The sequence below is a fragment of the Ranitomeya variabilis genome, chromosome 3 (genome assembly GCF_051348905.1).
Source record: "Ranitomeya variabilis isolate aRanVar5 chromosome 3, aRanVar5.hap1, whole genome shotgun sequence".
Taxonomy (NCBI): Eukaryota; Metazoa; Chordata; class Amphibia; order Anura; family Dendrobatidae; genus Ranitomeya; species Ranitomeya variabilis.
The window spans coordinates 116,750,133-116,777,858 of NC_135234.1; the positions used below are offsets into that span (position 1 = coordinate 116,750,133).

The 27,726-nt window shown below is 43.5% G+C and overlaps 1 protein-coding gene across 2 annotated transcripts in view; it reads left to right on the forward strand.

Annotated features, from left to right (window-relative positions):
* The first annotated feature begins 734 nt into the window (after positions 1–734).
* The window catches only part of LOC143815422 (myeloperoxidase-like), a 95,205-nt gene continuing 68,213 nt past the window's right edge, over positions 735–27,726 (forward strand). The window contains exons 1-11 of one of the 2 annotated variants that reach the window (XM_077294583.1): positions 735–783; positions 945–1,030; positions 4,660–4,753; positions 5,193–5,368; positions 7,389–7,509; positions 7,671–7,800; positions 8,434–8,640; positions 10,219–10,540; positions 11,325–11,485; positions 12,924–13,176; positions 17,579–17,749. In XM_077294583.1, coding sequence (XP_077150698.1) covers positions 955–1,030; positions 4,660–4,753; positions 5,193–5,368; positions 7,389–7,509; positions 7,671–7,800; positions 8,434–8,640; positions 10,219–10,540; positions 11,325–11,485; positions 12,924–13,176; positions 17,579–17,749 — 1,711 coding nt within the window. In that variant the 5' untranslated portion in view covers positions 735–783; positions 945–954. The remainder of the gene's footprint in view (positions 784–944; positions 1,031–4,659; positions 4,754–5,192; positions 5,369–7,388; positions 7,510–7,670; positions 7,801–8,433; positions 8,641–10,218; positions 10,541–11,324; positions 11,486–12,923; positions 13,177–17,578; positions 17,750–27,726) is intronic. The other variant, XM_077294584.1, reaches the window with a different exon arrangement.

Consider the following 27,726-nt stretch of genomic DNA (forward strand, 5'->3'; position numbering starts at 1 on the left):
AGAAATCCCACTTATTAAACCGGACAGGGCAAACCTGTGAAGTGAAAACCATTCCCGGTGACTACCTCTTGAAGCTCATCAAGAGAATGCCAAGAGTGTGCAAAGCAGTCATCAAAGCAAAAGGTGACTACTTTGAAGAACCTAGAATATAAGACATTATTTCAGTTGTTTCACACTTTTTTTGTTAAGTATATAAATCCACATGTTTTAATTCATAGTTTTGATGCCTTCAGTGTGAATTTACAATTTTCATAGTCATGAAAATACAGAAAAATCTTTAAATGAGAAGGTGTGTCCAAACTTTTGGTCTGTACTGTATATATACAATATAACCACAGCATAGGTCATGAGTATCAGATCGGTGGCTATTTCCAGTTACTGTGGCTAAGTTCCTATCCAAATAACAGGAGCTGATCTGCAGATCTCAGCAGCACTCTTCAGTTTTTAACATCTCTCTGCTGAGGTCTATCAAAGGTAACCTATTTCCCAAGTGTTGTTGATTTGCAAGTTCTGCAATCCAACAGCAATGGTGTAACAAAGAATCATTTACTTCAATTGTGTTAATTCAGAATATTATGTAATTAGCTGTATAGTTCTTTATGTGAGTTTCTTAAGTGACTTTTTATTGTTTTTGCAATTGTGCTAGTGCAACTTCCATACATGACTTCCTCACAGCCCCCTTTAAGCCCTCCTTGTAGCTGGTCTTTATAAAGGCGTCTCACTCTGAGGAACTTGCATCCAAAAGAGAAGGTGAGACATCTTGTTTTCCAGGACTTATCTTAGGTAAGAATCTGCAAGCCTTGTAGCTTCGTAGCAGAAAAAGCTACTTGCTTCTTGTGTTACAGCTGAATTATACCAGACTTCAAGATATAACTGTGGTATTATGTACTGTATGTTTGCTGTTTTGTTTCAGTAATTTTATAAAAACCAAACTTTAATTCTAGGAGTAAGAACATGCCTCCTTTGCAGAAACTTAGCTGTCTTCTTCTGGTGTTTGGATCATTGCACATGGTTGCACCTTCTTTTTACGGTAACTAACCCATTTTGTAAATGCTTAATACATATTGACCGGCCAACATCAGTCTTTCCCATCTTCTGCAGAAAGTTACGCTTGATTTTTTTAATGTATCATTTGCCACATTTAAGTATTAGCTTATATTGTGCAAAATTCAGCAACATGTAGATCAGAGGTGTCAAACTGCATTCCTCGAGGGCCGCCAACAGGTCATGTTTTCAGGATTTCCTTAGCATTCCACAAGGTGCTGGAATCATTCTGTGCAGGTGATTAAATTATCACCTGTGCAATACAAGTAAATCCTGAAAACATGACCTGTTGGCGGCCCTCGAGGAATGCAGTTTGACACCTCTGACGTAGATGATGGATAGATTTAGAAGAAAGAAAAGCCAAAATTGGCGCAGGAATGTGTGGAGGATGATATGTAGTGTAGGCCCAAATCTCAGGACGTTGGTATTCGATCCTCCATATGCTGCATAAGAAAGCAGCAGCACTGCCCACATTCTGCAACGTTTCCAGAGAACGTGGGCTTGAAAAGAGTCCGCATTTTACTAACATGTAAGATAACTTAAGCTGTGCAGCTTGGCTTACCGAGCAATTATATCATCTTCTGTATGTCAGACGGCCGACACGACAGAGTTTTCATAGTGCTAGTAATTGATTTTGAGGACAGGAAGGCGGTCAGATTATTGTGCTTCCTTGAACTGTAGGTGTAGGTCTATAGATAAAATCAGTTATTTGTGCCTAAATGTGAAGGCAACACGTCTACATTATAAATAAGTGCTGTTTATCCATTGTGCACGTCCACACTAATATACTGGTGTCTGCACTATGTCACAAGAGCTAATTGTAGTCTATGTGCTAATGCACAGGAGCGATTTTACACACAGACCTCAGACCCACATGGGAAAAATCGCAGCTTGGAATATTCTGGGTCGTTTTATATACTAGACTAGTGCACTGAAATAACATGCACTTCTGTACCTGTCCGCCATGTGGATGAGCATCCGGAGCCAGAGATATCCACAATTTACAAACATGACTGCTCCAATATGTTCATCTGAATATGGCCTATCTATCTATCTATCTATCTATCTATCTATCTATCTATCTATCTATCTATCTATCTATCATCTATATATCTATCAATCTAATATATATCTAATATTTATCTATCTATCGAATATCTATCATCTATCTAATATCTATCTACCTATCTAATATCTATCTAATATCTATCATCTATCTATCTAATATCTATCTATCTAATATATATCTAATATCTATCATCTATCTATCTAATATCTATCTAACTAATATATATCTAATATCTATCATCTATCTATCTAATATCTATCTATCTAATATATATCTAATATCTATCATCTATCTATCTAATATCTATCTATCTAATATATATCTAATATCTATCATCTATCTATCTAATATCCATCTATCTAATATCTATCTATCTATCTATCTATCTATCTATCTAATATCTATATATCTATCATCTATCTATCTATCATCTATCTAATATCTATCATCTATCTATCTAGTGTCTATCTATCTAATATATATCTAATATCTATCATATATCTATCTAATATCTATATATCTATCATTTATCTAATATCTATCATCTATCTAATATCTATCTATCTAATATCTATTTTAGAGCTATTTATTGATTCTGCTCTTCTGATGTAAATGATGAACACCAGGTTTATATTGTATATGAAAAAAATGCAACACGATGGTAACAGTGAATAAAAATATAGTCAGAGAAAAATAATAGAAGTGTTTGGCACAGAGGGTAACAGTAAAGTTTAAATGTTATGTGTCCAATTCAATCAGTGACATTTATAAGAATGAAAAGTACATTCTCCTGGCGATTTTTAACATTTTGAGGTTTTTTTTCCATTTTGTTAATGTGAATAATGGAAAAATTATTGATTATGGCAGTTAAGTCCAATATTACCGTATATTGCATATATTATTATTGCAGTCTGTTGTGCTTTCCTTTACAGTTAAAGGGAACCTGTCATGTAAAAAAAACACTATTAACCTGCAGATACGGAGTTAGTCTGTAGGTTAATAGCGTTCTGAACCTGTACTGAGAGCCCCACTGCCTGGAGGAAATTAACTTTATTCCTCCCTGCAGGCTTATGCTTACAGTCATTGGGGGTGGGCCGTATAATAAAACCTGGCACTCAACTTTTATAAAGGTGTTTTTTTTATTCCAAGCGGAAGTGCAGTCACAGCAATGCAGTAACAGCAAAACGTTTCGGTCATAAACACATGACCTTCATCAGTTACGTATGGTGATTGATGGTGAGATAAGTGTTTGCTCTGTTTTAACAAACTGTAATGCTTAATGCCCTTTAAAGGAAGGCACTGATTAGAATGCTCAGGTATGGGCGCAGCCCTGCTGTAACGCTGCAGACGCGGTGTCCACCGCTTGTCGGACAATCACCATACGTAACTGATGAAGGTCATGTGTTTATGACCGAAACGTTTTGCTGTTACTGCATTGCTGTGACTGCACTTCCGCTTGGAATAAAAAAAACACCTTTATAAAAGTTGAGTGCCAGGTTTTATTATACGTATCACTAAGGTTTTGGAACCTACCTGGGCACCTTCATATAGAGCTGTCCACACGCTTTTTTGTTGATATTGGGGGTGGGCCGGCAAGGTTCAGCCACCGCTCAGTGCATAGTCAGCGGCAGCTGAAACCACGTCCTCAGCACTAAGTGAAACTGGGGGCGCAGTTACAACCACCTCTTGCTATGCATTGAGTGGTGACTGAGTTTGCGATTACCCACCCCTATGACTGAAAGCCCTAGCCTGCTGGGAGGAATGAAGCTAATTTCCTCCCGGCAGCAGGGCTCTCAGTGCGGGCATCGGGGCTCTCAGTGCAGGCATCGGGCAGGTTTAGAAAGCTATTAACCTGCAGATTAACCCCATATCTGCAGGTTAATAGTATTTTCTTTTACATGACAGGTCACCTTTAAATAAACTGCATGCAGATGCATATTGGCCAGAGGCCATAATGACACACATTTAGCCCTTGTTTGGTAAATCAGCAATGTTAAACTATGAGCTGGGAGCTTTTCTAGAGTATTCATTCTGCTAAGTGTGCAAACACAGTGTGCACTGACACGTAGCTTAAGGGCTCATTCAGTTTTTCACTTACAAGTTCTATTCGTGTTTTTCACAGAGTGCGTTCCCATTATACTATATAGTACTATTCACATATCAGTGTCTTTTTTTATTTTTAGTAGACTGAGAGGTCTGCACCAAATCAAGGGGATATTGATCTGAGTCATGGATCTAACTCACTAATGCAAGAGAGCACTCGGATGCCATCTGTGTGCAGTCTGCCCAATTTTTGTATTTATTTAATAGGTGAAGCTTGAGGGGGGAAAAAAGGAAAACTGGCTGTAAAATATGACACATTGAGCAAACACTGATGAAAATCTGACCCAAAATAATAGGTTCATTTTATTCCATTTGAGAAAAATCACTGAAATCAGTGAGCCTTAACACTGACTCTATTAACATGACCTAGGCATAGTATTTACTGCTCTTGTCTTCTTCATTCCTCATTGAATCATATAATTCCATATATTTCTACTGTCCAGATGGAGTGGAGGAGCTGGATAATAATCTTATTCTCAGCTCAGTCAAGGAAGCCAAGAAGCTGGTAGATACGGCCTACAAGCGCACCCGGGATGTGTAAGTCCTGCAGACAGAAAACGACATATCATTGTATTATATTCCTATGTGGCTTCATTTCTGTTGTTGGCAAGAATAGTACTACAAGTCTAAAGCACCGAAGGGAAACAATGGTAATGTCTGCAGAGTCTTAGGGTTCATTATTTTGACCTATTTTCAAGTCCGCATTATGGCTGCAATTTGTGGACCCTCCGCAGGTCTCCTGAGTCCTGACCCAAATGCACAGTATCGTAGGGCTGGGATGCTGTGAGTTCAGTGTAGTAGGATCTCGGTTGTGCATTATTAATATAGATAAGGATGTATGGCGGCTAGAATTGGTCGTATTTATCCTGAGTGATTGTTGTGTTTTTACTCGTTAATGCTATGCTTTATATCATTACATAAGTCTGACATGTTGTTATCAGTAGGTGTATGCTGATTGAATGTCTTGTACTTTAAGCCTTAAAGAGCGTCTTCAGAAAAGGACCATGACTCCATCTGACGTCATGACTTACTTCAAGCAGCCTGTGGCAACGAGCAGGACACACATCCGAGCCGCTGATTACATAGAGACCACGCTGGATCTTCTGACCGAGAAGGTGCAAAGCGTCTACAGTCGTCCCTTCAACATCTCAGGTACCAGAGAGGAACGTGAGCTTAGCTCAAGATCAGCCATTGTAAAGCCTGAGTAACACATGTAGTCTGCTCATTAGGAACTGATGATGAGGAAGTGCTCAGTGGAGAGTATTGACCCTTGTCCCAGGTAGCACATGTTGCATTCTTGTGCCAGAAGTAATGAGGTTTCACTGTATTCAATACCAGTCTCCTTCTCCCCTAATAAATACTGTCAGGGGTCCAGGAAGCCGAAACCTGTGGTGCTTTTCTGCAGGGTCCTCACACTTCAGCTCATATAAGACTCTGTTCACACTCAGACATACTGAATATCTGTTCTGTTCTAGGAAAAAGCAGAATAAGTGATCGTCAGTGGAAGTAGAAGGAGCGGGGCCGCACTAATTATTATGGGATCTGTTTAGTGTCTGTTATTTTAGAATGGAAAAATGTTTCACATGCAGAACTTTTAGTTTTGTTCCTACAAACAAAGACTGCAACGACTACCATAAGGATCAGTTGGCCTCCTCTGTTTCCGTTTGCGCGATTGATGATCATTTATTCCGTTTGTCTGTTTCAAAAACAGAACAGATATGTGGAAGGTCTGGACAGACGTGAACATTGTTAGTGCCTGCTACTTACGTGCTGTAGATGGAATAACGGACTCCTGTACGTCACATAAGCGCTTATTGTCACATCTCATTTATTAGATATACCCATTTTAAGCACAATTTATGCTGCCCTGGGCCAATATTCAATACGGATCCATGCCCTCTTACCCTAGCGTCACCCTCCTTTTATAACTAATCCCCAGCCTGTTTCAATTTACATATCCTACATAGTATGGCGCCACCTAGAGGCTCAGATTGTACAGCAACGTGCAGGTCCATCTGATGAGCTGAATGATGAAGGACACACATGCTCAGCCATGTCTCTGCATGGTGACTGAACGTTCACTGCAAAGCAGCAACGGAAATACTTTGCAGGAAAAGAAAGTTACCGGTATAGCGACTCCTCTGCAGTGAACATAGTATGAAAACAACTGGATATGAGAAGAGCGCCTGAGCATGTGTGTCCTTCAGCACTCTGCTTAGTAGGCGGACCTGCACATTGCTAGAACCCTTGAACATTAGGTGATGACATATCATGTAAAAAAGGAAAACTGTCAGTACATTTTAATATATGGGATTAGGGGTATGGCTGTACAGGCGCTTGTCTCCCAATACAATTTATACATTTGTGCAAAGTGCCAGTGCACTTGGAGGCAACAATCTAAGTGTTTCGGCACAACCCCAATGCACTTCCATCCTGATTTCCATAGGACTCTCTAGACAAGACATCAGATTGCCACTACATCCATATGTAAAAATGTGCTGGCAGGTTCCCTTTCACACTATATAAGTTGAAAATATAATTAATTAATTTAATGAGCTATAAAATACATGTGATATATAATAGTGGGCCAACCCCTTTAATTATGTGGCCCGTATAAATGCGTTTTATCTGAATGTCTGAAACTGAGTGGAATTACTCTGTAATAATAAGCCCATTGAAAATATTGAGTGATCACAAATACAGCATTATTTTACATCATACATTAATGTATCAAATGTCCATTCATAACGTTCATTACAAACACCGCTATTGACATTAGACTTTATTATCATACTTAAAGGGGTTTTCTAGGATTATAACAACATGGCTGCTTTGTCTCAGTGACAGTACTACATTTGGCTGTGGGTTGAGTCTAGTGTGGCTGCCCAGCTCCAGGGAAGTGACTAGAGCTGAGGTGCAATACCAGACAAAACCCACTGACAAGGGTGGTGCTGTTCCTGAAAGAAAGCAGCCATGTCTTTCTACCCTAGACAAACCTATATATGTGTTGACCAAACCTACTATTGCGTTTCAGATCCCACACAAGCCACTTTATTCTATTTTTTCAGTAAATCTGTTAATCTGGAATGTTTGATAGTCTGGCATCTTCTGGGCCCTGTAACTAGCACTTTATATGAACAAGTGTCACATCATATTATCATGTGTTTAACAGACCTGCTGACGGCCAACCAGATAGACATGTTGCATAAGGTTTCTGGATATGCTTTCCTACATCTTCCCAAAAACTGTCAGCCAAGTCATTATCGTACCTTCACAGGAGAGTGCAATAACAGGTGAGAAGAAGGCTTACAGGCTATGTCCACCTAGAAAACCATTTTGTAATCTGATGTGTCAGCAATGAAAATTAGGTAACGTGGGGCATCGAGGGTCCACTGTGGCATAGGCAGGAAGAGAACAAATGTTTCTTGAATAATGCTGATATTTGCTTCTTCAGGAGATTTCCAAACTTTGGAGTTTCCAATAGGCCGTATGCACGCCTGCTACCAGCTCAGTATGAAGATGGCAGAGGGCTCCCTAAAGGCTGGACAGAAAAACGTAGGATTAATGGTTTCCCTTTGCCTCTGGTGAGTGTACAGACTCGGTGGTTAGGGTCACGTAGGCTTGTGAAAAATGCAGATGTAGGCCACCAAACTAATCTTCTATTGGAAATGTCAGGAGGTACATTTTGTTTACGCTTTATGAAAAATTAAATGGTCACTATGTTCAGACCACGTGATCCCATTTAATAGGTGACATGATCAATAGGCATTAGGTGCCCCCCTTTTGGCTAACTTGCTCTCACTGCCTCTTCTGAAGTGTAATCTGTCTAACAGAAGAGACACTGAGACGGATGACAACTACTAGGGAGGATCGTTGTCTCTCCATAGAAGAGAAGCAGGTATTCAGTTTGGGGCAGGCAAGTCATTAGTCAATAGCTTCAAGTGAGGGAAAGGAAGTTCCAGTACCTATAATGCTGGAAGAATTAAGTGTTCACTCAAAAAGAGTGGATGGCAAAGTGAAGAGCATGGGGATTAGATTGTTCCTGTACATATTACATTGCTTTGTGCACCTAAGGTAGTTTTAACTTGTTTTAGAGGATGAAAACAAAAATCTATACTTTAAGGAAAAAGCTCTCCCATCGATAAAGTTTGTCTTACTGATAATTTTGCAATGCTGCCTACATTTACTACTTTTGAAGCAATTCTGTTGTATTTCAGGCAAGAGCTGTGTCGAATCAGATTATCCGATTCCCGGAGAGAGAGCAGACCCTGGACAAACAGCGGTCTCTCATGTTCATGCAGTGGGGACAGTGGATTGACCATGACCTTGATCTGGCACCAGAAACACCATCAAGATCAACCTTTATAAGAGGCATTGATTGTGATCACAGCTGCGCTCGGGAGCTGCCCTGCTACCCCCTAAGGGTAACCTTTTGTTAAAATTATCTTTGATGTATATTAGTGATGTATATTGGTAATAAATGAAAACTGAGTCAACAAGGATAAAAAAAACTAAAAGAAGTATAGAGTACGTAGGGATAATGCATTGATGATGTATGCTGACAACTCTTTACCAGCACAGACATGAACAACTAATTAGATAACTGTGCTGGTTTGTGGTAACACCGCATGTTGGCACTGCTTTCAGCTGAGTTCTGACCGCTACATGTTTCTGCCCAAGGATCCGTTTACACCAATGATCACTGATCTGCTCCATGTTTGTAGTCTTTTAATATCCTGTGTTCCCAGATAGATCTGCAATTTATCGTTCAGTGCACATAACTGTTTTCATCTCTAGCACAGGACCTGTTTACACAGGACAATGAGCTGCCGAGAACAATGATCTTTTGGGCGAACCAAAAGATCATTTCAACCAACAAATAAGGAACACTTATTCACGATATTCGTGCAATGTAAATGCCCCTTTAAAAAATGCATGTAAGTGTAGCCTCATCAACCAAAAATACGTCCCAATCGGAGCTGCTGCTTGAATAGGACAAGTCTAATAAACCCATAAACTAAGCCAAAAATAAGAAAAATGTGGCACTGCTACATAGGACGGAAAAAAAACAAATAACATATGTATGTAAACACTCATCACCATGGATAGTTCAAGAGAAAGAACTGAATACAAAAGAAATGAAAAACTAGAACACCCCACTCTGTCCGTCCAGTTTAATGCCCATCGATGTATCAGCTGGTATTCATTTGGTTGAGAAACACAAAAGTGTCTCTGCTCCGTTTCTCAGTAGCCGACATCTGAACGATAGAGAAGAAAGAAGTCCAGGAATCATCCAAGTTGGGTAAATCCAACAACTGGGATGATGAAAGAGCAACAATGTAATAAATATACTCATCAACAAGATTTAAAATGCACATATTCATAAAAATCCAAAGATCTGCCAGCTCGTGGGAAACAGTGATGTATGGCTTGAGCAAGGGTTTCGCCTTAGCAAAAATGGTTTCTTCAGGGGTTCGGTCAGTGCTCTAGCAATCAGTAATTTCAATGCTCATTGCATCACACAAAATACACAGCCACAACACATATCAATAATTATACAATATGGCACATTAATCGCATACATGTTGGTCTTATAAATAGACAAAAATAACATTCCATACTGAAGACCCAGAGGGTGTAATGATCCATTAATGATTTCATGTAAATTGGGCGCAGAATAAACAATAATTTGCTTGATAATCGCACTATGTAAATTGGCCTCCATACCTAATGTTTTGGGGGCTAGTTAACATTTGGTGCAGTTACCACACAATGAAAGCATTTTTTTGCAACCTTTTGCAAAACTCCATGTGAACATAGCCATAGTGAAGGCCCATTTCCATTAGTTTGTACTGAAATCTGTGGTCTTATCCTACCATTGTGCTAACATCTTCGACTTCATAGCAGAAATGTAGTAATTTACATTATTATCTATCATCATTATACAATATAGGCAGACAAACAAATATGAATAAAATTCAACTGTATGCTTAACTCCGCAGATCCCGCCAAATGACCCTCGTATATCTAACCGCAGTGACTGTATCCCCCTTTTCCGCTCAAGTCCTGCTTTTCAGCAAGGTTCACCTATACGTGAACAGATGAACATCCTCACATCCTATGTTGATGCCAGTCAAGTATATGGGAGCAACAATAAATTGGCCAGAATGCTGCGGAACAACGACAATCAACTGGGTCTCATGGCTGTGAATAATAACTTTTCTGATAATGGCCGCCCCTACCTACCTTTCAGTACAAATGGAATTGAAGAAGATTTCTGCCAGCAGACTAACAAGTCATCTGGTCTCCCGTGCTTCTTAGCCGGTAAGTGGTGACTTATAAATGTTCTGTCTATCAATTATATGATAACTTCCTGCTAGTTTCTTGTCTAAGGGATCTTTCACACATCAGTTTTTTTGGTAAAAGTGTGATCCATTATTATTAGTGATGAGCGAATATACTCGTTCCTCAAGATTTCCCGGGTGTCCTCCGAGTATTTTTTATTGTTCGGAGATTTAGTTTTCATCGCCCCAGCTGAATGATTTACAGCTATTAGCCAAGCTGAGTACATGTGGGGGTTGCCTGGTTGCTAGGGAATCCCTACATGTAATCAAGCAGGCTAGTAGCTGTAAATCATTCAGCTGCGGCGAAGAAAACTAAATCTCCGAGCAATAAAAAATACTCGGAGGACACCTCGGGAAATCTCGAGTAACGAGTATATTCGCTCATCGCTAATTATTATTTTTGTGGATAAGTTCTGGACCCATTCCAATCACTGTGCTATTACCCGTTTCCTTTTTTTTGAAGACTGATTGCCCGCCAAAAAATGGTTGGATCAAATTCTGCAATGTAGGTCAATTGTCCCGTGATAAGAAAAAAAAAACCAATATACAGCATATCCATGTGCTGTCTGTATTTTACTTTTAAATGGATATTGTAAGTTAGGATTTTTTTTTTTCATATAACATAAATGGATGCAGCAAGTATGGTAGGAACTGACACACGGACCAATAAAGGGTACAGCACACCGAGAAAAACATGCACCGTTTTTTATATTAAAAACTGACGTGCGAAAAAGGCTTAAATACCAGAGACTTTTTCATTCTAGGTGATGGTCGTGTCAGTGAGCAGCCAGGTTTAACTGCATTTCACACACTCTTTGTGAGAGAGCACAACCGTATAGCTGGAGTGTTACGCAGGATGAACCCAGGATGGAGTGGCGAAACACTATTCCAAGAAACCAGGAAAATAATTGGCGCCGTTTCACAGGTGAGACTTGCCGTATTTCTGGACACCATAGGTATTGTGTATAATGACCTCGGACCACATGCTGCTGTCCTGTTACGCTAAAACTCTATTTCCATACGCACTGTCAGAAGGAACATGTGTCATACAAAATGAAATATAGCAGAGGTGTGGAGGTGTATCTCATACAGGATTCCCCTTGGGGGTATCCTCTGAGTGCTAACCATGCCCAGTGTACAGCCTTATAATTAGAGCTTGTGACTTCATACCACTATCCAGGTGACTATAAAGAGGACATATCACTTGCCATAAATAAGATTTCTCAATGGTTGTAAGTGCCGCTGTTCTCCTGATTCTGCCATTGCGTGGCTAATTTACATTTGGTGCAGTTACCACCCAATTAAAGCATTTTTTGTTTATTATTGTTTATTTTTTGTTGGTGCGTCTCTCTGTCGCTGAGTTATGGCCCTCTCTTTCTTGTATGCAAATGTAGATTTTTTTAGCCAACTAGGCGTGGTCCTAAATAGACTCCCATATAAAATAGTTGGGGACCACTCGCAGATGTCTAAAAAAATAGATTTGTTCTCAGGAACAGAGAGTCTCAGAAATAAAGGAAAAACAACATTAGATTCAGGAGAACAGTGGCCTTTACACCAGGTAATATAATTACGATTTTGTAGCATATTTCTTGAAAAATTCTAAAAATTCTGATAGAAAAGACTTCCATCCAGTCAACCAAACAATATTAACAGAGATTACAGCCTAAATGTGACTGTCAGGTTTAGGATACAGAACCTTCTAAACTGTTTGTGTATTTCTGTGTACACTGTTCATAGGCAGAAATATGCCTATCGGTGGTGGGGCGGGATTATGCAGAGCTCATGAATATGGAGGACTACATGGCAACATTTTTACTAGTCCTCTAGTGATAATTTCCTACTGTTTTTTTTGAAAACTACACCAAGCATCCCAATGAGTGACACATTGCTTGAATCAGGGTCTCTGTCCCTACATTATGTTACCCTCAGATTAGGTGGCAAAAACCTGGTGACAGATTCCCTTTAAAGAATCTCTACAAACAAGCCTTGAGGTTTTTAACACACCCGGTTTAAAAAAGACAGCACAGCGCATGGTTGCAGCACCGATGGCATACATATGCTGCTTGGCTGAAAGGTAGGTCCATTCATTAGAATGAATACGTTCAGCCCACAAGTCAGATCACAGAAGAACTCCACAGCCTGCAAACAAAGACAGACATGTGAACACTGTAATGTGTCCATGTGCGAGCCATCCGAAAAATGAATAACACACACATGACAAAGATGGACATGAAAATTAGGCCTAAAATATGTTATTATTTTGTTTTGCATAGGCAAGATGTAAAGAAATGGTTTTCTTTCCTCATATAAATTTAAACTAATAGGTCATTGTATATTTCTTTTATTTACATTTATTTCTACAGAAAATAAACTACAAGGATTGGCTTCCCCTACTGTTGGGTTCATCTATGTCTCGAGTGCTTCCTCAATACCGTAATTATAATGAGTCGGTGAATCCGGGAGCATCTAATGTGTTCAGCTTGGTCTTCCGTATGGGTCACACAATGATTCAGCCATTTATTTATCGATTGGTGGATAACTACAAGACCTCACAAAGGTTGCCTCCGGTCCCTCTGCACCTTACATTCTTCAATACATGGAGAGTTGTGAGAGAAGGTACTGAAATATAATGTGGATTTTAAAGCAAAACCAAAAACATGGGGCAGTCCACCTGTTGGTACAAGTGGAATATGTAGGTGCAATTTCACACTGTGGTCATAAATAGACAAATATATCTTAGAATAAAAGCAAAGAACCTGCAATGAACAGCGTACCCTGCCGTAAGGAAGTAGATAGTAGCAACATATGTAAAAAACCACAGCGCACTTAATTAACATATTTTTATGAAAAAGGCGTAAAAGCCACCCTAGCGCAACAAAGTGCACCTAATCAGGATGGTCCCTAACTCCAGGAACTCACCTCACTATATGCCAGCAGGCTTCAAAATAGTCGAGGACGGAGAAGGAACTGGGGCTGACTGTGGTTTACACATTTACGTACTTTTGGATGTTATGTTTCATAATTTCTTATTTTCCTACTGAAATATCTAATATCTGGAACAGTATTTCTCACTGTTCGTAAGCAAAGTTCTCTAAAACTTTGATCTGTTCTGATTCTAGAAGCAGCAAAATTTAGAGGGACTGGGGAAGCGAGGGCTGGACACATGGGTATAAGGTTAGGAAGGTTGTGGAAATTTGTGCTAGATTGTGGATGGGAGGTAGCAGTAACTGTGGGGATGTGGTGAGGACCAGGATTTGGAGAGACATCACCAGCAGTGAGGAGGAGCAGAGAAAGTGTTAGTAGGTGGGAGCAGGAGAGGGCGTGAGGGGGCTGTCTGTGCTTGGAGACAGGATTTTATGTTCTGGAACAGTTCTGAGGAGGAGGTGAGATGGATGAGGAGGATAGAGGGAGAGAAGGCCAGCTCATAACTAGGTGTACTGATTAGAGGGGTTAGCAGGAGGTGAAGCACTATGGGGGTTAGAGTGGAAACAAACAGAAACATTGTTTACTTGTCTATCTATCCAGTTACCTTCAGTTCCCATTCTGGTCTAATTCATTGCAATACACTTAGGGTACCGTCACACAGTACCATTTTGATCGCTACGACGGCACGATCCGTGACGTCGCAGCGATCGTATGATTATCGCTCCAGCGTCGTAGACTGCGGTCACACGTTGCAATCACGGTGCTGGAGCGATGCCGAGGTCCCCGGGTAACCAGGGTAAACATCGGGTTACTAAGCGCAGGGCCGCGCTTAGTAACCCGATGTTTACCCTGGTTACCAGCGTAAACGTAAAAAAAACAAACAGTACATACTCACATTCCGGTGTCTGTCCTCCGGCATCTCAGCTTCTCTGCACTGTGTAAGCACAGCGGCCGGAAAGCACAGCGGTGACGTCAGACGTCACCGCTGTGCTCGCTTTCCGGCTTGCCGGCGCTCACAGTGCAGAGAAGCTGAGATGCCGGAGGACAGACACCGGAATGTAAGTATGTACGGTTTGTTTTTTTTTTACTTTTACGCTGGTAACCACGGTAAACATCGGGTTACTAAGCGCGGCCCTGCGCTTAGTTACCCGATGTTTACCCTGGTTACAAGCGAACACATCGCTGGATTGCTGTCACACACAACGATCCAGCGATGTCAGCGGGAGATCCAGCGACGAAAGAAAGTTCCATACGATCTGCTACGACGTACGATTCTCAGCAGGATCCCTGATCGCTGCTGCGTGTCAGACACAGCGATATCGTATGGATATCGCTGGAACGTCACGGATCGTACGGTCGTAGCGATCAAAGTGTGACTGTGTGACGGTACCCTTAGATGATGCACTGAGCAGACTGACATCTATGCAGACTTCTAACTCACAATATATTTGCTTGCAAATGCATTCAGGTGTAAAACAGAGGAGAGAGGCCTGTACTCATCTTGGTCAGAAAATTAAAGCTGAGCCAGATGCAGAATATATCACAGTCACAGTAAACAATTTTACACGTGTTCTTTAAAACCCCTCAATAGGGGGTGACCGCTATGATGGTGGGTGATTAATAATAATAAGAATAATCTTTTTATTAATATAGCTCCAACATGTTCCGCAGCGCTTTGCAGTTTGCACACATTATCATCACTGTCCCCGATGGGGCGTACAATCTAAATTCCCTATCAGTATGTCTTTGGAATGTGGGAGGAAACCGGAGAACCCAGAGAAAACCCACGCAAACACGGGGAGAACATACAAACTCCATGCAGATGTTGTCCAAGGTGGGATTTGAACCCAGGACTCCAGCGCTGCAAGGCTGCAGTGCTAACCACTGAGCCACCGTGCTGCCCCATAATTAAAGGAACATGGCCGTCATTGAAATGTGTCTGAATTTTGCCACTTGAATTTCTTAGTAAGCCAAATTAGGCCGACTGACAGATGGTGTAAACCTACACTTGACAATCTTGAGATGTGTCAAATTTATCATTCAGAATAAAACCACTTTGATAAATTTGGCAAATTTTAAGACTCTAATTCAGTAAATAAAGCTCCATAGTGGTTACAAGGTATCTATACCTTCCAAACATATGCCTAAATTAAACATTTTCCTAGCATATTAGTAAAACAGGTACATGTGTTGTAGGAAGTGTCATTACTGTGCCCTGGAGATAGCTTGTCAATATGTAGTACAGGTCACAGCAACCACTCAGCATTCAGAAAGATAGGATGTACAACAGTGTGAACAGCCTCTTATTACTGCAGCATTCCTGGTTTCTCCATTATTACTTAAAAATACATGATTACAGCAGTGTGAGCAGTCTCTTTTTATCTCAGCACATCTGGTTTCTTCCATATGACATTCAAAAATGGCTAACAAAGAACATGAATTCAAGAAAAATCACAAATAAACAGCCTTACCAACTCCAGGTCAGATTACCAATACACTACACTAATTTATGGGGGGGTTGGTTGCTTAGTTTTCAGTACAAGGCAACTACCCCCTTCGTGAATTGGTAGGTCTGTGAGTGGTTCCTCCATTAGTATTTTGCACCTGTGCTTCCCCGCCTTTATCATGGGGGTCTGCTGCATCCTGCTAGTGCATTGGTAATCTGACCTGCAGTTGGTAAGGCTGTTTTTTGTGATTTTTCTTTCTTCCATATTAGATCAGATAAACGTGGTGGACAGCTGTGTGAGAAGCCTCCTCTTACCTCAGCACACCTGGTATCCAGGATTACATCAGAAAGACAGGATGAACATCAGTGTAACCAGCCTCTCCTTACCTCAGCACACCTGGTATCTCCAGTATTAGATCAGAAAGGCAGTGTGGGGAGCAGTCTCTTATTTCCTTAGAGTCATTATCTCCAGTATTAGATCAAAATGACAGTATGGACAGCAGTGTGAACAGCTCCTTCTTACCCCACAGCACAAGTGGTCCCTGTACTAGATCAGAAGACAAGGTGGACAGCAGTGTGAGCAGCCTCTTCTTACATCAGCACCTCTGGTATCTCCAGTATAAAATCAGAGAGCCAGAGTGGACAACAGTGTGAGCGGCCTCTTCTTACCTCAGCACTTCTAGTGTCTCTAGTATTTGACAGAAAGACAGGGTGGACAGCAGTGTGAGCAGCCTCTTCTTACCTCAGCACCTCTGGTATCTCCAGTATAAAATCAGATAGACAGGGTGGACAACAGTGTGAGCAGCCTCTTCTTACCTCAGCACCTCTGGTATCTCCAGTATAATATCAGAGAGACAAGGTGGACAGCAGTGTGAACAGCCTCTTCTTACCTCAGCACCTCTGGTATCTCCAGTATAAAATCAGAGAGACAAGGTGGACAGCAGTGTGAGCAGCCTTTTCTTACCTCAGCCTCTTCACTCATAAGTACCCCTGGTATCCCCAATATTAGATCAGAGTATCCACTTGGAGCACATTGTCCTAAACATGAAGGGAGGGGTGTGGAGCTTCCTACTGCACATGCTCAGAGGTACTCTTCCCATTGACATTCTAGGACAGGATTCTGTCAGTGTAACAAGATGGTTACTGCCTCTCTAAACTAAACAGCTGTGATTTGCTAATGAATGGTATTTAGGAATATGAAAATGTGACTACTTAAAAGGACACAAACATATGTACCTATGGCCTTCTACTGTATAAACCTTGAATTGTGAAAATCTAAGGTGGATATGTCTTTAAGGCCTCTAAGGTGAATAGTCGCGTACCTATTCTACTGGTGTCAGTCATAGTGGTAAAAACGTATGTATTATTATTCATAGTGGTGTTCATATATCCGTGATTCCTTGCAGACCTGCCCATTTTTTTATCCGAGTCACAGATTTCAACATTGTAATGGACAGGAGAAGCTTCGCCATTTTTTTTTTTTTTGCATATGAAAAAATCAGTGATGAAACACTGATGGTAAAAACTCACACACTGACCAAACACTGATGATTATCAGTTTGTGTTTTTATGTATGAGAATAACCTTTGATGTCTGAATGAGGCCTAAACTATGTATTCACATACACAACTTTCCTTGCTATTACAGGAGGCATTGACCCTCTACTTCGAGGCCTTATGGCAAATCAAGCAAAGTTGAACAGGCAAAACCAGATTTTGGTTGATGAACTTCGAGAACATCTGTTTGAGTTGTTCAAACGTCTTGGCCTTGATTTGGGAGCCATCAACTTGCAGCGTGGACGAGATCATGGTTTACCAGGTAATTAAATTAGCATGATGCGGGTGTGTATATATATGTATGTGTGTGTGTATATATATATATATATATATATATATATATATATATATATATATATATATATATATATATATATATATATATATATATATATATATATATATATATATATATATATATACACTTTGTAAGATCGCAGCCACACATCCTGTATAGTACAGGTACAGAAGTATAGTACAGGTACAGAATATATCTATATATTTATTTAAATATATTTACATACAATACACGTACACAGCATATGTATACAGTATGTGCATTTCTATATAGTTTCAATGGAAGATAATGATTCTCCAGCTGTAATTTAAATCCTATCTGTTACACCAAGGTGGGTATCACTGTTCCACAATATATGTAGAGCACCCTCAATGTTCAAGAAAAAGTATAGAAATATATTCAAGTAGTATATTCACGTGAAGATTAAAATAAAAGTGATTCTTTATTGCGACCATAGTTACTTTTCAGTTCTTTTTCAAAGAGCTACAGCACTGAAGCCAAAGGAACATGGAGGAGCCCGAATAGGGTGCTGTGGCTTCAGTACTGTGATTATTTGAAAAATGCTTTTTCAACCGAAAAATCACTATTAATGGTCGCCATCATGTGAATGTACCACTTAAATACATTTCTACACTTTTACTTGAACATTGAGTGTGCAGTGAATATCTTCTCGAAGTATCCTGGGATCTCACTGCCATTCAACCAGCAGCTCCAACTAAATACACGTGTGCACTCCGTATTTCCTATACTCATAATATACAGTGCAGACCACAAGTTTGGACGCACCTTCTCATTTAAAGATTTGTCTGTATTTTCATGACTATGAAAATTGTACATTCACACTGAAGGCATCAAAACTATGAATTAACACGTGTGGAATTATGTACTTAACAAAAAAGTGTGAAACAACTGAAATTATGTCTTATATTCTAGGTTCTTGAAAGTAGCCACCTTTTGCTTTGATGACTGCTTTGCACACTCTTGGCATTCTTTTGATGAGCTTCAAGAGGTAGTCACCGGGAATGGTTTTCACTTCACAGGTGTGTCCTGTCAGGTTTAATAAGTGGGATTTCTTGCCTTATAAACGGGGTTGGGACCATCAGTCGTGTTGTGCAGAAGTTTGGTGGATACAAAGCTGATAGTCCTACTGAATAGACTGCTAGAATTTGTATTATGGCAAGAAAAAAGCAGCTAAGTAAAGAAAAAAGAGTGGCCATCATTACTTTAAGAAATGAAGGTCAGTCAGTCCGAAAAATTGGGAAAACTTTGAAAGTGTCCCCAAGTGCAGTGGCAAAAACCATCAAGCGTTACAAAGAAACTGGCTCACATGAGGACCGCCCCAGGAAAGGAAGACCAAGAGTCACCTCTGCTTCTGAGGATAAGTTTATCCAAGTCACCAGCCTCAGAAATCGCAGGTTAACAGCAGCTCAGATTAGAGACCAGGTCAATGCCACACAGAGTTCTAGCAGCAGACACATCTCTACAACAACTGTTAAGAGGAGACTTTGTGCAGCAGGCCTTCATGGTAAAATAGCTGCTAGGAAACCACTGCTAAGGACAGGCAACAAGTAGAAGAGACTTGTTTGGGCTAAAGAACACAAGGAATGGACATTAGACCAGTGGAAATCTGTGCTTTGGTCTGATGAGTCCAAATTTGAGATCTTTGGTTCCAACCACCGTGTCTTTGTGCGACGCAGAAGACGTGAACGGATGGACTCTACATGCCTGGTTCCCACCGTGAAGCATGGAGGAGGAGGTGTGATGGTGTGGGGGTGCTTTGCTGGTGACACTGATGGGGATTTATTCAAAATTGAAGGCATACTGAACCAGCATGGCTACCACAGCATCTTGCAGTGCTAACATGTGCTAAACATCCCTGGGAACTCTTTCAAGATTGTTGGAAGACCATTCCCGGTGACTACCTCTTGAAGCTCATCAAGAGAATGCCAAGAGTGTGCAAAGCAGTCATCAAAGCAAAAGGTGGCTACTTTGAAGAACCTACAATATAAGACATAGACATAATTTCAGTTGTTTCACACTTTGTTGTTAAGTATATAATTCCACATGTGTTAATTCATAGTTTTGATGCCTTCAGTGTGAATGTACAATTTCCATAGTCATGAAAATACAGAAAAATCTTTAAATTAGAAGGTGTGTCCAAACTTTTGGTCTGTACTGTATGTAGTATAGGGATAGATTCCTCCACCTATGATGGAGGATGCTGGGGAAAAGAAGGGTTTAGGTTTTCATTATGCTTAATCCTTAAGAAATCACATTCTGTGATCTTTGTGTCGAGCAGCTCTCTGCTGCCCCCTATTGTTTAGACAATTACATGATTGACGGACGATTAACGGAGGAGACTGCAAGCTAATTCCACTAATAGGCCAGTTATTGTGAAACTAACCTCTGATACCTTCACTTCGAACTCCACAATAACCCAAGAAAGATTACAGGTCCTTCTCAAAAAATTAGCATATAGTGTTAAATTTCATTATTTACCATAATGTAATGATTACAATTAAACTTTCATATATTATAGATTCATTATCCACCAACTGAAATTTGTCAGGTCTTTTATTGTTTTAATACTGATGATTTAGGCATACAACTCCTGATAACCCAAAAAACCTGTCTCAATAAATTAGCATATTTCACCCGTCCAATCAAATAAAAGTGTTTTTTAATAACAAACAAAAAAACCATCAAATAATAATGTTCAGTTATGCACTCAATACTTGGTCAGGAATCCTTTGGCAGAAATGACTGCTTCAATGCGGCGTGGCATGGAGGCAATCAGCCTGTGACACTGCTGAGATGTTATGGAGGCCCAGGATGCTTCAATAGCGGCCTTAAGCTCATCCAGAGTGTTGGGTCTTGCGTCTCTCAACTTTCTCTTCACAATATCCCACAGATTCTCTATGGGGTTCAGGTCAGGAGAGTTGGCAGGCCAATTGAGCACAGTAATACCATGGTCAGTAAACCATTTACCAGTGGTTTTGGCACTGTGAGCAGGTGCCAGGTCGTGCTGAAAAATGAAATCTTCATCTCCATAAAGCATTTCAGCCGATGGAAGCATGAAGTGCTCCAAAATCTCCTGATAGCTAGCTGCATTGACCCTGCCCTTGATGAAACACAGTGGACCAACACCAGCAGCTGACATGGCACCTCACACCATCACTGACTGTGGGTACTTGACACTGGACTTCAGGCATTTTGGCATTTCCTTCTCCCCAGTCTTCCTCCAGACTCTGGCACCTTGATTTCCGAATGACATGCAAAATTTGCTTTCATCAGAAAAAAGTACTTGGGACCACTTAGCAACAGTCCAGTGCTGCTTCTCTGTAGCCCAGGTCAGGCGCTTCTGCCGCTGTTTATGGTTCAAAAGTGGCTTTACCTGGGGAATGCGGCACCTGTTTCCACACCAGACTCAGTCCACTGCTTCCTCAGGTTCCCCAAGGTCTGGAATCGGTCCTTCTCCACAATCTTCCTCAGGGTCCGGTCACCTCTTCTCGTTGTACAGCGTTTTCTGCCACATTTTTTCCTTCCAACAGACTTACCATTGAGGTGCCTTGATACAGCACTCTGGGAACAGCCTATTTGTTGAGAAATTTCTTTCTGGGTCTTACCCTCTTGCTTGAGGGTGTCAATGATGGCCTTCTTGACATCTGTCAGGTCGCTAGTCTTACCCATGATGGGGGTTTTGAGTAATGAACCAGGCAGGGAGTTTTTAAAAGCCTAAGGTATCTTTTGCATGTGTTTAGAGTTAATTAGTTGATTCAGAAGATTAGGGTAATAGGTCGTTTAGAGAACCTTTTCTTGATATGCTAATTTATTGAGACAGGTTTTTTGGGTTATCAGGAGTTGTATGCCAAAATCATCAGGATTAAAACAATAAAAGACCTGACAAATTTCAGTTGGTGGATAATGAATCTATAATATATGAAAGTTTAATTGTAATCATTACATTATGGTAAATAATGAAATTTAACACTATATGCTAATTTTTTGAGAAGGACCTGTATTAGCTGCCACCACCAGTCATTTTTTTTATATATATATATTCAGGCCGACTGGATGCCTGGTAATTAGAGTATAGCTGCGAGGCGCAGTATACAAAACAAAAGGAGCAGAACTAATAAATATTATATAGGCAGTGATTATAAAAAATGTACAAAGTTTTTACAAAGGAGACAAAACAATATAGCATATACAATTGCAGAAAATAAAAATGGATTAACAGAAGACTTGCTACAGCCATCACAGACTTGATTCAGCTATCAGATGAAAGCAATCTGATTGAAAATGTCTGGTTAACGGGATCAAGCTTACACCAACATGTATCTTCCTCAGCATTGAACACAGATCATAATTTGTCTTGAACTTTTATCAGTACTTGAGTTACACCCACCCACCCCTTACCTTATGATGACCTCACGTGGTTCGGGTTGTGGGATGTCCTCAACCCTTCAGGATTTTATGAAAATGTGATAACTTCACTCCTGTTGATTGCAGAATTTAGAGATCGACGCCATATTTTCCATCAAATATGACATGGTTTTTGTCAGTTGTCTAGCCACTATGGATTTAATGCTTATTGGCAGGGGTTACAGTTATGAAAAAAGATGCATCTTCTTCCCCGATTAGCCCTGAAGCTGAAAATGTATGTCCCATCACTATTAGATTTATACAAGACCCAATATTCAGACTTTTGTACTGGTGCCCAGGTGTCTGGCAAAGATGTTTGCATGAAAGGAATGTACACTTCACAGCTAGATGTAATTCCCTACTTCCCTGTGTCCATTGTAAGTCTAAAGGTACCGTCATATTAAGCGACGCTGCAGCGATATAGACAACGATGCCGATCGCTGCAGCGTCGCTGTTTCGTCGTTGTGTGGTCGCTGGAGAGCTGTCACACAGACAGCTCTCCAGCGACCAACGATGCCGAAGTCCCCGGGTAACCAGGGTAAACATCGGGTTACTAAGCGCAGGGCCACGCTTAGTAACCCAATGTTTACCCTGGTTACCAGTGTAAATGTAAAAAAAAACAAACACTACATACTTACATTCCGTTGTCTGTCGCGTCCCCCGGCGTCCGCTTCCCTGCACTGTGTAAGCGCCGGCCGTAAAGCAGAGCGGTGACGTCACCGCTGTGCTTTGCTTTACGGCCGGCACTGACACATTCAGTGCAGGGAAGCGGACGCCGGGGGACGCGACAGACACCGGAATGTAAGTATGTAGTGTTTGGTTTTTTTTACATTTACACTGGTAACCAGGGTAAACATTGGGTTACTAAGCGCGGCCCTGCGCTTAGTATCCCGATGTTTACCCTGGTTACCAGTGAAGACATCGCTGAATCAGCGTCACACACACCGATTCAGCGATGTCAGCGGGTGATCCAGCGACTAAATAAGGTGCTGGCCTTCTAGCTCCGACCAGCGATATCACAGCAGGATCCAGATCGCTGCTGCGTGTCAAACTCAACGATATCGCTATCCAGGACGCTGCAACGTCACGGATCGCTATCGTTATCGTTGTTAAGTTGTTCAGTGTGAAGGTACCTTAAGTGTCAGCTAGATTGCCAGCTCTTGTCTCCTGCTGCAAATCTGTGTGACAGAGGAGGAGTTGGAGGGGGGGTAAATGCCCCCTGTCTAGTGTGGCTTAGAGATTTTAATATTTTCTAGGACATTTCATATGTAAACTAGATGGGTATTTCCTGAAGGAACTACAGATAGTGCTTTGGAATGGTGCCCGGGCTGCCCCTGCAAGACTTTCCACACTTGGGTGCCCCTCAGGCACTGGTTTGGTAGTTGTAGCCCCTCAGGGTTGAGGCCACTCTGGGTCCGATTTGGTGGCCCGGGTCACTCTGGGTCCGATTTGGTGGCCCGGGTCACTCTGGGTCCGATTTGGTGGCCCGGGTAACTCTGGGTCCGATTTGGTGGCCCGGGTCACTCTGGGTCCGATTTGGTGGCCCGGGTCACTCTGGGTCCGATTTGGTGGCCCGGGTCACTCTGGGTCCGATTTGGTGGCCCGGGTCACTCTGGGTCCGATTTGGTGGCCCGGGTCACTCTGGGTCCGATTTGGTGGCCTGCGTCACTCTGGGTCCGATTTGGTGGCCCGGGTCACTCTGGGTCCGATTTGGTGGCCCGGGTCACTCTGGGTCCGATTTGGTGGCCCGGGTCACTCTGGGTCCGATTTGGTGGCCCGGGTCACTCTGGGTCCGATTTGGTGGCCCGGGTCACTCTGGGTCCGATTTGGTGGCCCGGGTCACTCTGGGTCCGATTTGGTGGCCCGGGTCACTCTGGGTCCGATTTGGTGGCCCGGGTCACTCTGGGTCCGATTTGGTGGCCCGGGTCACTCTGGGTCCGATTTGGTGGCCCGGGTCACTCTGGGTCCGATTTGGTGGCCCGGGTCACTCTGGGTCCGATATGGTGGCCCGGGTCACTCTGGGTCCGATATGGTGGCCCGGGTCACTCTGGGTCCGATTTGGTGGCCCGGGTCACTCTGGGTCCGATTTGGTGGCCCGGGTCACTCTGGGTCCGATTTGGTGGCCCGGGTCACTCTGGGTCCGATTTGGTGGCCCGGGTCACTCTGGGTCCGATTTGGTGGCCCGGGTCACTCTGGGTCCGATTTGGTGGCCCGGGTCACTCTGGGTCCGATTTGGTGGCCCGGGTCACTCTGGGTCCGATTTGGTGGCCCGGGTCACTCTGGGTCCGATTTGGTGGCCCGGGTCACTGACTGACAGCAGGACAAGGGAATGGCTGATAACAGAGAGAAATAGACTGACAGCAGGACGGGGATTGGCTGATAACAGAGAGAAATAGACGGACAGCAGGATGGGGGAATGGCTGATAACAGAGAGAATAGACTGACAGCAGGACGGGGAATGGCTGATAACAGAGAGAATAGACTGACAGCAGGACAGTGGAATGGCTGATAACGGAGAGAAATAGACTGACAGCAGGACAAGGGAATGGCTGATAACAGAGAGGAGCTGATATTATCTGACTGACAAAACCTGTTTCCTAGTGGGCTTGTAGGCGTTGGCATAGTAACTGCGTCTGACTGCGCATATCAATGAGCTAATCAGCCAGGTGGCAGTTTTGAAATTGCCTCAGAAACCAGGCCATTATACCCTATGAGGAAATTTCCCTATTGAAATGCATTGAGCAATGCTTTTCAATGGGGGGAAAACAATTTTCAAACGCAAATTGCGCCCAAACTACAAATCCGATCGACACGAAAAATACTTAGCACACCTCTCGTAGACGCTGGCTTCGAAATGACACCTCACTGGAGTCTGTGCGTTTAGCGGTTCGGGCCGCATTAACTGCGGAAAAAAGCCTAATAATAATAATAACTAGATGGGTATTTCCTGGAGGAACTACAGATAGTGCTTTGGAATGGTGCCCGGGCTGCCCCTGCAAGACTTTCACACTTGGGTGCCCCTCAGGCGCTGGTTTGGTAGTTGTAGCCCCTCAGGGTTGAGGCCACTCTGGGTCCGATTTGGTGGGCCGGGTCACTCTGGGTCCGATTTGGTGGCCCGGGTCACTCTGGGTCCGATTTGGTGGCCCGGGTCACTCTGGGTCCGATTTGGTGGCCCGGGTCACTCTGGGTCTGATTTGGTGGCCCGGGTCACTCTGGGTCCGATTTGGTGGGCCGGGTCACTCTGGGTCCGATTTGGTGGCCCGGGTCACTCTGGGTCCGATTTGGTGGCCCGGGTCACTCTGGGTCCGATTTGGTGGCCCGGGTCACTCTGGGTCCGATTTGGTGGCCCGGGTCACTCTGGGTCCGATTTGGTGGCCCGGGTCACTCTGGGTCCGATTTGGTGGCCCGGGTCACTCTGGGTCCGAGTTGGTGGCCCGGGTCACTCTGGGTCCGATTTGGTGGGCCGGGTCACTCTGGGTCCGATTTGGTGGCCCGGGTCACTCTGGGTCCGATTTGGTGGCCCGGGTCACTCTGGGTCCGAGTTGGTGGCCCGGGTCACTCTGGGTCCGAGTTGGTGGCCCGGGTCACTCTGGGTCCGATTTGGCGGGTGGTGCCACTCTGGGTCCGATTTGGCGGGCGGCGCCACTCTGGGTCCGATTTGGCGGGCGGCGCCACTCTGGGTCCGATTTGGCGGGCGGCACCACTCTGGGTCCGATTTGGCGGGCAGTGCCACTCTGGGTCCGATTTGGCGGGCGGCGCCACTCTGGGTCCGATTTGGCGGGCGGCGCCACTCTGGGTCCCATTTGGCGGGCGGCGCCACTCTGGGTCCGATTTGGCGGGCAGCGCCACTCTGGGTCTGATTTGGCAGGCAGCGCCACTCTGGGTCCGATTTGGCGGGCGGGGCAATAATTATAATATGACTACAGATAGTGCTTTGGAATTGTGCTGTGCTGTCACTTTAAGAGCTGATATTATCTGACAACACTTGTGTGCTGGACTCATGTAGAGTTCATAGGCGTTGGCATAGTAACTGGGTCTGACTGCGCTGTATACTGCGCGGGTCTGCGCTGTATACTGCGCGGCTCTGCGCTGTATACTGCGTGGCTCTGCGCTGTATACTGCAAGGCTCTGCGCTGTATACTGCGGGGCTCTGCGCTGTATGCTGCGCGGCTCTGCGCGGCTCTGCGCTGTATGCTGCGCGGCTCTGCGCTGTATGCTGCGCGGCTCTGCGCGGCTCTGCGCTGTATGCTGTGCGGCTCTGCGCTGTATGCTGCGCGGCTCCGCGCTGTATGCTGCGCGGCTCCGCGCTGTATAATGCGCGGCTCTGCGCTGTATACTGCGCGGCTCTGCGCTGTATGCTGCGGGGCTCTGCGCTGTATGCTGCAGGGCTCTGCGCTGTATGCTGCGTGGCTCTGCGCTGTATGCTGCGCAGCTCTGCGCTGTATGCTGCGCGGCTCTGCGCTGTATAATGCGCGGCTCTCGCTGTATACTGCGGGGCTCTGCGCTGTATGCTGCGGGGCTCTGCGCTGTATGCTGCGCAGCTCCGCGCTGTATGCTGCGGGGCACTGCGCTGTATAATGCGTGGCTCTGCGCTGTATACTGCGCGGCTCTGCGCTGTATACTGCGGGGCTCTGCGCTGTATGCTGCGGGGCTCTGCGTTGTATACTGCGCGGCTCTGCGCTGTATGCTGCGGGGCTCTGCGCTGTATGCTGCGGGGCTCTGCGCTGTATGCTGCGCGGCTCTGCGCTGTATGCTGCGGGGCTCCGCGCTGTATGCTGCGGGGCTCCGCGCTGTATGCTGTGCGGCTCCGCGCTGTATGCTGCGCGGCTCCACGCTGTATAATGCGCGGCTCTGCGCTGTATGCTGCGGGGCTCTGCGCTGTATGCTGCGGGGCTCTGCGCTGTATGCTGCGGGGCTCTGCGCTGTATGCTGCGGGGCTCTGCGCTGTATGCTGCGCGGCTCTGCGCTGTATGCTGCGCGGCTGTGTGCTGTATAATGCGCGTCTCTGCGCTGTATACTGCTCGGCTCTGCGCTGTATACTGCGGGGCTCTGCGCTGTATGCTGCGGGGCTCTGCGCTGTATACTGTAATAATAATAAGACTACAGATAGTGCTTTGAAATTGTGCTGTGCTGTCACTTTAAGAGCTGATATTATCTGACAAAACGGTGACCTGGTGGAGTTGATAGGCGTTGGCATAGTAACTGTGTCTGACTGCACATATCAATGAGCTAATCAGCCAGGTGGCATTTGGCAGTTAAGTTATTTTTAGAAATTGCCTCAGAAACCAGCCCATTTTAAACGTATAGGAAAATTTCCCTATTGAAATGCATTGAAAACAATGCTTTCCAATGAGGGGGAAACAATTTTCAAATGCAAATTGCACCAAAACTACAAATCCGATCGACATGAAAATAACTTAGCACACCTCTCGTGGACGCTGGCTTCGAAATGACACCTCACTGGAGTCTGTGCGTTTTACGGTTTGGGCCGCATTAATTGCGGAAAAAAGCCTAAT